Below are 12,428 nucleotides of genomic sequence, written 5' to 3' on the forward strand. Positions count from 1 at the left end.
GTGTAGGTTTTTCAAATGAGGGCACAAAAGGCTAGACAGATTCAGATTCCTTCCTCTGAATTAAACAAATTCCCATAGTTATCATTCCTAACATCTCTGTCTATTGAAAGTGAACAGCTTAAAAATTAAAAAAAAAAGGAATTCAGGCTTTGAAATTTTGAAAAATATATTGTTTGTATATTTTAAATTGTCATAATTTGCATTTTTCCTGTGTCCTTTTGCAAATCCTGTTTTTCACACACAGAGACTAAACAGATTCCTTAATTTTTCCATGAAGACAGCACTGTTACAAGTGAAAAACTGGTACTAGAAATGAGGAGAAATGAAAAAAAAGCCAGAGGCCATGGGAAATGCAGCAAATTACATTTATTGGAAATTCTCCAGGCATCACATGAAAAAAAAATTGATATAAGTAAAACAGAGGATAAAGCACATTCAGTGCATCTAAAAAAAAAAGAAAAAGTAACAGTATGTATCTGAACACCCTTGGTCTTGTACTACACTGTACTGCAGTTCCCTGGGATTAGTTCTGTATATACATATTAGCTAAAATTTACTTTGAACAAACTGCAAAGAATTGCCTCTTCACTTGGCATTTTTCCATCTGGTGCAATGAAACATTATTGAAATACCAAGTCAGATTCCATGTAATTTTATACACAGTGTAAGAGCTTGCACCCGACAGTAATAAGAAAGATAAATACAGTAATTGAATGAGTACTACCAAATAAGAAAACCACCATGGAAATAAAACTAAACTCTGCAGCAATGAGCAGCAAAGCAGTGATTCTGTTGCTATTTTTTTCCCTTGAAATTAACAAAGCATTCTGACACAAAAAGCAGTTAGGTTCAACATTTGCTTTCCAATCAAACAATCTTATGCGTAAATGACACTTTGCTGAATTTGGCACTTGGCTTGATTTTTATACTTCAAAAACAAAAAAAACCACCTGCCTGGAATATAGCATAAATGGTAAGATAACGTGACCCATTTTAACATTCAAGTAACAACTCTGACATGAATTCCAAAATACATGTCTCCTACATACAAACAAACCTTCTTGCAGATTTACACTAATCACAACTAGATTTTTCAAATCTGTAGGCATCTTATTTATTGTCTTTTGGTTGACATACATACAATCTAAGAAATTACCTGGGCTTACCTTCCTCTGTCTAGGACAGATTCACTCATGACAGGATAATTAAAACAAGTTTACAAAGAAGTGGTGGTAACAGAATACAGGAACAGCCTGAAAGCGTTAAGCTGCATTTATAATATGTTCTTTCAATTATGTGTTTCAAACCAATGCTTTAAATTGAAAGGTACATGACATTTAAAGTCTGGCTAGCTAATCCTCTCCCTATACAGTTTCACAGCACAAGCCTGAAAATTATCCGATGTATGTCTTTCACAATGTATTTGGGGACTCAGAATGTTTAGAAATCCTAGCTCCCCACTTTATCCAGTGCCCCATTATACCTCCCCACCCCCAAAAAATTAGCTATATAACTGTTGGGGGAATCAGTGAACTGTCTGACAACAGAAGGTCTTACAAGGTTTCTTTTGCAATTTGAAAACCCTGTCCAGTTTTAAATACATTACCACAACATGTCACCTGCAGGAAATTAAGCTCAGACTCCAGACCACTCTGCAGCCCTGTTTCCTTCCTTCAACTCCTATTGTCAAACTCCTGGGGTGGGAGAGGCAGGAAGTGAGGTAACAACCATTTTCTGGCTCTTGCTTTTTCCTGACTTTTCAGTCTTTTGAGTTCTTTAGGCATAACTGTGACATAATGCCTGTCAATTTCAACTGGCATGGGGGAGTAACTTCCTGACTGGCACATTCCAGGCAGCATATGGCATTACAATTCTCCCTATAAGAGCCACATGGTGACAGTCAGCCTTAGTTATTGTTATATACACACACGTCAGTAGAATTAATGACAGACACACTCGTTTACACAGAATTCCACAAAACATGTGAAACATGCTGTTCTTTGGAGGAAAAAATACATTCATCTTTTTCAAGTATTATACATATATATATATGAGACACATTATCCTCATTTTGCTACAAGACAAAAGATAGGCATCTAGAATTAAATTTACCACCACTTTGGCTTTCATTAGTGAAGTTCTGACCTTTTCCTTTAAATCAACTCTAAATATACATCTACTTGTCACAATTAAATGCAACAGTCCTTTATTTCCCATTGTGATATATGTACACAACCATTAAAAAAAAAATCTATTTTGATAACCTGGGATTTGCATAATGAGAGTGACAAGGCCCATCTGCTGCTATAAGTGTCCCAGCACCGGTTTTAGGCAAACCACTACCTGCTGCTTTCTGAGTTCTGTTATAGCAGCATACATATCTTTGCTTTCCCTTCGTATTTGAAATTATACTGCCTGAAACTCTTACTTATGGCTTATTTCCTTGCTTTGTTTTATTGTTTGGGTTGGCATTTACTTCCTTCAGGAACAGTTCACAGTCGGACAGTGCTTCTACTGGCAGGTATTTACTTATTTGCTCAACAGTCTTTTGATATGCCATCTTTTCCTGTTCCAGCGACTGGATTAAGCTCCTCATTTTGTTCTCTCGAGACAATATGTTTTCCAGGTTGGATTCCAGACTCTGAATTTTAGCATGAGCTATCTGCAAGAAGTAGTAAGAATATCACTTTACATTACCTTCTAAGAGATTCAGATTAAGACCTTTCCCACAATATGTGGTTGTACCCATTTTCCTCCATACAACTCATGTACATAATATGATGATCTGTATAATTGTGTGAGATTAGGAATTTTCTGTATGCTGCAGGTTTTTGTCTACTCTCCTTTGCCTTTCTCACGCTAGACTGAAATTCCAAAGGGAAGCGATATAGGGCTGCTAATGGAAGGTCATTAAATTGGGATGGTCCTCTATTCAAATACAAACATCCTAGACAACTGACTGGCTCCATCCAGGAGAACTGGTTCGCCAAGAGAGCAGTTGCCTGGTAATGAAGATACCTGCTAAGGGCAGGTGATCTGGGAGTCACCTGACAGAGGAACTGGAAGGTTATAAAAGGAAAGGAACTGTTCTATTTGGGGTTTTCAGCAATTTGCATTAGCTCAAGCAGAGGGAAAGTGAACATCATGTGCCTCAGCGAGTTGTGAAATAATTCCTAGGTTCTGGTACCATAGTTACTGGGGAACAGGCCCCTGCTCCCCTCAGAAGCATACAGCTCCCTAAGGTGATACTAGCAGCACTGTCAGCCACAAAGTACCTCCCTACTTCTCCATATCTCTGCTAGAGGACGGAGTTACCAATATCTTGGTAGGACTCCATGGTATTCTTCAGTGATCTTGTACAGGAGTTGTACAGATCCTTCCATTGCTATATGGAAATAAATAAGTAGATCACTACTAAAGATTAATCGGTCTGGTCTCATGGAAAGAAGGGTATTGTATTTTGTAATAATGCAAGATAATACAAACGGGGAAAATAATCAAAGTCCAGATAGCCAATGGGAGGTATGAACTTAGAATGAAATCATGCTTTAGAGTTGATACGGAACATCCAATTGTATTTAAGGTGGCGAAGAGACAGTCAGCCAAAACCCAGTGTGATACAGGGTATGGAGGAGCTAGATATTTACAAACTGAAGAAAAAACAAAAAATGAGGGGGCTGGAAGAACTGATTTATGAGAAGATTAAAAATGTTGAAGATGTACAAATTATCCAAGAGATAATTAAGCAGGTGAGGATGGACACAACCTACAGGTATTTGGAGAAAGTAAAATCAAGAAGGAAGAGGAATTATTTAAATGGGTACAGAGGATGACAAATGGAGTAAAAGAAAAAAAATTACATCGAACACACAAAACAAGAACTTCTTGATTGCAAAAGCTATTAGGCTGTGGAACAATCTCCCAATGCCAAGTTTTTAAACATTAAAAAAAAATCAATTTCTTAAATGACTTTAAAAGAAAATCCCCTGCCTGTTTGCTGAATTTTAGCAAAAAGTTAATGCATAGTGATCCAATTATCTTTGGCCATTTACCTGTAGCTTCTCCAACAAGTCCATATTTTGCCTCTTTAGCTGACTGTTGGCCCTCTCCAATTTCTCCAAAGGTTCAACATCATCACAGGGATTTAAACCTTCCTGCAGCTCATCCTGTAGTACATGGTACTCTACTTCATATGCATGAAGCTGTTTGGAAATATCCATCTCAAAAACCTACCAGGAGAGGGAAAAAATAGCTTTGCTTACAACAGGGAGCATTAACTTCATTTGGTTAATTGGCAATTCTACTTAGTTTACTTAATATTTTAATTGCCATCTAGCATAGACTTCATTGCCCCAACTAGAAAGGAACAATATTCAGAGAGATTGTGAGGAACTGGCACATTACACTGATGGGGGCTATATAAGCACTGAACAGACTGCCTTTCTGAGCCTTTGAAATATGGCTTTGGAGAGGCTCTAAGGTAAGAGAGAGACAAAGGCTAGGGTGACACCAGCCTTGCAAGGGAAAGTCTCAGAAACTGTCAGCTCAGCAGAAAACTCAGGCTCAGATTGACGTTTGCTGTTTTTCAGGTGACTCAAATCTAAGCAACTCTAGATTGTGTTAATTACTGAACGCATACACACTGAGCAACTTCTCCCTCTAATTTAGAGATACACTTAATACCTGATAACCCAATGACGTTAATGATGATGCATGTTACTGTTATGTTTTATTGCTTTTTATCATATACTGTTAGGCACAGTAAGAAGCATACATACCAATTCAATATCCATGGGGATTGTAAGGCTCTAACCTGGTAATCCCAACCAACGAGGTCAGGAATTTGAGAACCATGTTAAAAAAAGCATACTAGAGTAGAGCAGATAGGCTGAGGCACGGGTTGGCTAGCGTTTTCTGGAAAAATATCCTTTTCCCATTGGTCAGGGAAACTGCTAGCAACAGCCATGTCTGAATGGGTTTGTCACTAATGCGATTTTAAGCATAGTGTTAATTGGCTCATAAGGATTTTCTATAGTGATGGATTTCTTGATCAGACTAGAGGCCATCAAAACTATAAAAAAATTGATATGACCTACAGATTACAAGGATAGTCCAGAAAATGACTCCTTGAATTTAGTGTTATAGCAACTGAGAGGGGAACTAACTGATATTGTATAAATTGAAGTAAGTGACTCATCATTAGCAGAGACCCCTGTATTCATCTTCGGATTAATATCTTATTTATAAGTTACATGGAAAGAAATAAAGGGGAAAAACCCCCAACTTTACCTGGGTAATAATCTTTTCCATTTGAAGCTTAGTCATGTCTGGGATAGTGCCTTTAAGGAAATCAACAATATTCTCAAAGCTCTCGCATTCCATTACAAGTGCTTCTTGGCTGCTAAGTAGACTCAGAGCTACCTTAAATATGACTTCAGTTCCTTGAAGAAAGATAATGTCTAAAACAGAAAAAAATTGTAAATACATTGAAAATAAGTATTAAAATTATTTGGGTTAATTTTTGTGCTGGGATACTTTCCTTTGCCTTTCTATATTTGAGCAGTAGTAAACTGTGGAGGGAAACTAATAATATGGTCAAAATATGATGGACCCTATATTTTCATTATTTAGAAGACTCCAATATTTCAGCATCAGTTTAATAAATGAAAAAAATGTACAAAAACTTTTACTGCCCTTTTACAAATACAGTGCTTTAGGAAAAAAAAGATTTTACGCTTGTTGGACAAGCACACTCTGAAGACCTAAGTGTGAAAGGCATTTGAGTATCTTTCTAATGTGTGTGATATTAACCATATTAAGAGGAATGTATATTGTTAATTTAAAAAAACCTTAACATACGTTTATTATTGGGAGCTGATCATTAAATATAATACAGAATGACAGTTAAGAAATGACTATTTTATCCTAGGTTTCAGAGTAACAGCCGTGTTAGTCTGTATTCGCAAAAAGAAAAGGAGTACTTGTGGCACCTTAGAGACTAACCAATTTATTTGAGTGAGCTGTAGCTCACGAAAGCTCATGCTCAAATAAATTGGTTAGTCTCTAAGGTGCCATAAGTACTCCTTTTATTTTATCCTACTGTTCACAAGGTAGTAAATAGTTACTTCATTACTGGAAGCTTTATAAGCTCTTTAAAAAAGACTAAAAACCTTACTCATAAAAACCCATAGCAATCCTTCTGTTGTCTATAATTTAAGGCCCTGATCCTGCAATCTGATCAGCTTGGGCAGATCCTTATGCCCAAATGGGGTAATGTCTTAGCCCCACTGAAGTCAATGGAATTTTTGTCAATTACCTCCGCAGAGCCAGGATTTCACCCAGGGAGTTTCATTAAAGAAAGCTGGACTCTGCAAGGGTTCAGGAGTCTGTCTGAACAGATGAGATTGCAGGAGTGGGGACTAAAACACAATGTTTCTGGTGTAGATCCAGATGATGTACCTTGTTATATTTATTTAGGGAACAACCACCTATGATCCTCCCTCCAAAAAAAAGGCAACTCCCGGACTTCAAAGTCTATTGGAGCAACAAAAACATGAGAATAATATTTTTAAACAAAATGCAAAATAAACCAGAGTACTTATTTTTACTATTTTGCTTCTGTAAAGCATGAATATAATGAATTAAAAAAAGTATTTAAACACTCACAATTATAGAGAAATAAATGAAACACCACCTAATTTTCTAAATTGGCCCCAAAATAGGAAATAAAATGTAATTATGTCTATTTTTGTTATAAAAGCAAAAAGGAGAAAAATATGAATGTGACTTAGGAAAAAATAATTCAAAAACAAACAAAAGGATGGAAATTAAGCAGTCACTTTGAATAATGTAGGAGCTGAAAAAAAATTGAGAGTGCAGAAACACTTCACAAATGCTACAAAGGAAAAATCAAAAGCAACTTACTATTGATTTAAGAGATATCAAAGTATGAGATATATTTTTCTCATTTCTTGATAACTGTAGTATATTACAGTATCTAGATATCTGTTGTATTTTTGGACAAACTCTCACAAAGTTGCATGCATAAAAAGCAATTTTTGAAATGAAGAAATTTGAAATTATTATTCCTAACCTGTTAATAAGATGCAGAAATTGCTAACTATCAATGTGATCCTATAAACACTTACTACCATGAGTAGTTCTATTGAAGTTATTGTATTAAACACTGCCCTGTGTACATCAGACTCTAAAAGGTTATCTAAATAGAATATGAAATGTACTAAAGCTGAAACTGTTTAATTTTAAATAATACCTAAATAGCTAAAATATTCATGAAATCAAAACTGAGTATAGTGTTCAAGTTTCTGGATTCAATGGCTTACTTTAATGAAATCTACAGAAAGAAATGGAGTGCACTGAAAACCTATTGCATCATCCTTTTCTCCATAATGATACAATTCAGAGTTTAGAAGTCCCAAAACAATACTGTACCTCTTGAGATAGACATACTGCTCTTGAGTAGCCATATGCAAAATAGGTTTAATACCTGTATCATCACTAAGGCTACTTTTAGTATATTAAGGGTATTTTTAGTAAAGGTCACGAACAGGTCACAGGCAGTAAACAAAAATTCATGGCCAGTGACCTGTCCATAATTTTTACTAAAAAATACCCGTGACTAAAACTTTGGGGGGGGGGGGTTGCCTGGGGGCAGGGCGGCCTGGGTGGGGGGCTGGGGAAGGGCAGCAGCACACAGCCTGGGAACCCCGCTGGTGCTACGGCAGGGGAGCGGAGGGGGACTGAGGGGGGGAGGTTGGCGAGGCCTGCAGGCTCCCTATTTGGCTCCGTGCTACCCCCCACAGCAGCAGAGTCTCAGTGTGGGAGGAGGCAGGGGCACAGGGTGGAGTGAGGCAGGCTCTGGGCGGCGCTTACCTTGCTGGGGGGGGGTGACATCCCGCTCACTCAGCTCCTAGGTGGAAGTGCAGCCAGGCAGCTCTGTGTGCTGCCTCCGCCCAGAGCGCTGGCTTTGCGGCTCCCATTGGCTGGGAACCGTGGCCAATGGGAGCTGTGGGGGCAGTGCCTGCAGGCAGAGGCAGCGCACAGAGCTGCCTGGCCACGCCTCCGCCTAGCAGCTGAGCGAGGGGGATGTCGCCGCTTCCGGGGAGCTTCCTAGGTAAGCGCTGCCCAGAGCCCACCTCACCCCAAACCCCTGCCCCCTCCCACATCAAAACTCTGCTGCGGGGGAGCAGCGCACGGTGGCCCAAGACTGCCTCTGCAGCAGCCACTGCCGAAGTCACGGAAAGTCACGGAATCCATGACTTCCGTGACAAACTCGCAGCCTTAATCATCACGGTTAATGAGGTAAGTTTCTGATGTCTGCTTACCATTTAAAAAACAAACAAAAATAAAAAAAAAACCCTTTATTTTTAAATGTCAGTACAAGTGACTAAAAGTTTCAGCAATGAAGTCTCTACACCATAACAATTTGTTGTTGCCAGTTTTTTCCTTCAGTTTACCAGCTTTCAGTCTGACTTTATTAAAAATAAATAAATATATCAAATTGTGGCTGACAACTGGAACAAGTTATCTGGCATTTATCTACTTGTATATAAAACAAAGTGCAAAATATTCCCATGCATGTTTTCCTTACATTGTACAGGATATTGTGCTGCTTACAACGGTGATAAAAGCACTCTCTCTTACCAAAAACTCTGGCTACAAATCCTAACGGAAACTGAGAAGCAAACAACGTGAGAAACCAGGGTGCAGCATAAAGACTGGGGCTGATTTCGTTCTCTTCAAGATGATTATAGAGGTCTCTGTGATAGTCATGGAGGAGTCTTGAAAGTTGATACATCTGAATCTATAGTAAGTGTTGAGAAAGGGGGGTGGGGGGGAACAAACAAAAAAAAAAAAACCAACAACTGTTGAGCTCTCTGAATTTTTCAATCACTTCACAATGCGCTTCAGGTGAAATTAAACCAAGCACAGACGGCCCAGTAAAGTGGATCTTAAGTGGAGTATAGGGCTTGTGTGGATCCTTTACCTTTGAGTAAATTTCAGTCTCATGAACTAAAACCAAACACTTGAAGTAAGAAGGATCAGTTTGAACCAGACCATTTTATTATTGAAGTATCATCTACATTCAGTTTCTAGATTTTAAGGCCAGAAAGAACCTTTATGATCATCTAATCTACACTCCTGTATAACAGGGCATAGAATCTCATCCAGCAATTCTTGCATCAAATCCAATTACTCCAGATTACCCTCCAGGTCAGCCCTCTCACAAAAACAAACCCCACAGAGAAATCACCCCTATCCCATTATGGAGAATAGCCCAGTGGTCAGGGCACTCACCTGGAATGTGAGAGAGCCTGATTCAAATCTCAGCTCTGTATGATTTAGAGCAGGGACTTGAACCCAGCTCTTCCACAGCCCAAGCGAGTGCTCTAACCCGTGGGCTATTGTCTATAGTAGGGTCGGTCTAATTCTTTCCCATTGGAGCTGTTGCACTTTGGATAAATAGTTAAATATTCTTTGTGCCGGGGGGGGGGGGGAGGAAGCGAGCAATTGACTGTAGCCCAGTAGTTTGGGCACTCACCTAGGATGTGGGAAAATCAGATTCAAGTCCTTGCTCCAAATCAGGCAGAGTGGGGATTCAAATCTGGGTTTCCCACATCCCAGATAACCACTGGGCTACTGGATAGACTGGGATGGATGGACACATGGATGCCAGCCAGATCCCAAAATTCTCACCCCATGTCTTTTGTGGCAGCCCAAACCAGTAGCTGTGCTCAGAGCACGCCTACTGGATTGGGTCCCGCAGACAAAATAGGTGGGGGAAAAATTAGTTTGAGAATCTTGCTGGGGCTTAGGTGTCAGTAAGGGCTCTGAGCAGCTTAATAGCTGGGGGGTAGGGAGGATGGCAGAATTTAGGTGACTTTGCACATAGCTACTGGCAGAAAGGTAGGTGCCATGGGGACTTAGGTGCCTACAAGGTTAGGTGGCAGCTGAACAATAGTTTTGAGAATGTCAGTGGCACCTTAATGTTGGACTTAGGTATCTAATAACCTCTTTGAAAGCCACTTGGATTTAGGCTCCTAAGGGCTAGATTCAATGAGATAGAAGTCTCAAATCCTTTTGAAAATGGGATGTAGCCTATTTAAGGCGCTTTTGAAAATTTTACTCCTTGCTCCTTGCCAAGCAAGAGACGCATTAATTTAGAACTCCTAGAATTCCATGGGCAAAGGAGAGTAATAAAACCATTAGCAGTGACCTATAAATCCATCAGTAATTCTTTCTATGGGAAAAAAATATTGTTCACATCTTAGTAAAGCCTTATGCACTTAAGCTATGAAAGCTTTCTACTCCTGGGATTTGGTTTTAAACTACATGTTCCATTTAATTAGCTTTCGATCCTCTCGCTAAATCATCTTCTATAATCTCTTTAGCAGAGAAAACTTGTGTATTTTTGTCTAAAATAAGCTATTCACCTAGAAGCCAGTTCTGGTTATCAAAAGTCATTTTTCTTTAATAGATGGAAAGCAAAGCTAGAAATGATAACACCTTCCCATAAAAAAATAAACAAGAATGAGCATGAATGTTCTTCTTAAAAAAAAAAAGAGGAATTTGTGGATATATGTCCATCCTGTTTGACTCCATCGAAGTTGCAATGGATAAAGTACTTTTCCCAGATGAAGTAATTCTTTATTCCTTTTCACTCTCTACTTCATTATAAGATAGTCAAATTATTTTTAAACTACAGGTTGCTTAAGACTCAAAAAGGAGAAATACTCCTCTTATTTATTAAATGGAACAATTCCTAAGACTGGGCCTGTCCTGCCCTACCTCAACCTCCTGCCCCCCACATCCTCCAAATGGGTCCAGACAAATTCAGTTAACTCTCAAAGTTATCTACCAATGGGTTGCAGGTGAAGGAGTAGGGGGAAAAAAACCACTTTTAATCTAAGTTTTGACTATCTTTTATTAGATGTCCATTGCCAGCTATATATCTGATTGCCAAGCCACTCAGTCAAAGGTTGTCTTCTTCTACATCTGCCACTTTCGTACTTTGCTGAAGTTACACAAGCAAAATGGAAGTTGGTTTCGTATATCTCTCAGCCTCTATTTTCTCAGTTGTGAGTCAGAAGTGCAAACCTCATGCTGTCATTATTTCTGATTGCTGTGTATTTACCACCTGCTCCCAGGGACTCCATATTCTAAAAAAACACATTTACTGAGTCAGAACAGACATTCAGAAGAGATATACAGTGTCATCAAGCATAAGCCTGAGGTATGAATCACACCTCACACTATGGTCTTAAATTCCTCCTGCAGAAATATGAAAAAGACAACTCCCCCTTAATGTGAAATTGGCCCAGTCAAACACATGCAGTGCAGGAGGAAGCCCAATTTGAAACTCAGACTTTATAGATTTGTGCGTGTGAAAAGGTTGAAAATATGACTACATACCCCTGACTGTGTCTCAGATAATTCAAGCTTTAAAGAGAGACTAGGGTTTTGTATTTACTAGTCAGAACAGCATTCCATGAAATAAAGCATCGTAAACACCCAATGCTTTCTCTTTTTGAGCCATATGCAGAGACAGTTCAAGGTTAATCAGGGCCCATATCCACCAGGATGTAGATTAGATGGGTAAGTCAGGTAACACAGACACAGTTAGACTAGATCCTTTTCATGAGTCTCTGAAGCAAATTTGTAAGTGAAGGATCTAACAGCATGGCCCTCCTACTTTGAATACAGAAAATCCACTACTGGAAATAGCCATTCCAGGAAAGAAAATAAATGCACAACTTGTCTGAGAGCATATAATATATGACCTGCTGCTTTTCATTCGCCATTGAATAATGGTTCAATTTGTTATGTTCAATAGTGAATTATATCTAATGCAAGCATATGATACCAAATAGATTCAGAGTTTACTTAGTGGAATTACTATACCAGGTTTCAGTTTTTAAAGAGTCATAGAAATTCCTGTTTTAGAAATCTAGTATTCCAAGGGACTCAGACAGCTACAGTTTTTGTAAAACTCATAATAAAAAAAGATCATCAAACTTAGAATACTACAGTTTACATAGATTGAGAAAATGGCTCTTTCCAAAAGAGGGGCTGAATTTTGGATAACTAGTTGTTTAGGATGCTTTTAAACTTTGTAGCCTAAATTTTACATTTTTTCTGTGAAAAAAATGTATACTATCTATGTGAATAATACAGAAAAGTGTGCTGGTTATAGCCTGATGATTAAACATTTCTTCTCTCTGCCATATTTATATCAGCAAAATCAGTGAATTGATATATCATTTAGAATAGCCAGAAGAGGTAATGCCCTATCAGTAGCTTAACTGACCACTGGATGTCACTGTTGATTTAATTTGAGAGAGATTTTATTCTGAGCGAGTTCTAGTATAAAATGCTACAGCTCCAGGTGTGACATGGGCAGGAGTTGT

At 38.6% G+C, this 12,428-nt stretch overlaps 1 protein-coding gene across 5 annotated transcripts in view; it reads right to left on the reverse strand.

Annotated features, from left to right (window-relative positions):
- Positions 1–351: 351 nt before the first annotated feature.
- Positions 352–12,428, reverse strand: part of TBC1D4 (TBC1 domain family member 4) — a 159,416-nt gene continuing 147,339 nt past the window's right edge. For 4 of the 5 annotated variants that reach the window (XM_077812371.1, XM_077812364.1, XM_077812397.1 and 1 more), the window contains 4 exons: positions 8,665–8,824; positions 5,290–5,459; positions 4,053–4,229; positions 352–2,662 (listed from right to left, as the gene is read on the reverse strand). In XM_077812371.1, the coding sequence (XP_077668497.1) occupies positions 2,429–2,662; positions 4,053–4,229; positions 5,290–5,459; positions 8,665–8,824 (741 nt within the window). In that variant the 3' untranslated portion in view covers positions 352–2,428. Of the gene's footprint in view, positions 2,663–4,052; positions 4,230–5,289; positions 5,460–8,664; positions 8,825–12,428 lie in introns of those variants that run through there. The other variant, XM_077812389.1, reaches the window with a different exon arrangement.

This window comes from Eretmochelys imbricata, chromosome 1, assembly GCF_965152235.1.
Source record: "Eretmochelys imbricata isolate rEreImb1 chromosome 1, rEreImb1.hap1, whole genome shotgun sequence".
Lineage (NCBI taxonomy): Eukaryota > Metazoa > Chordata > Testudines > Cheloniidae > Eretmochelys > Eretmochelys imbricata.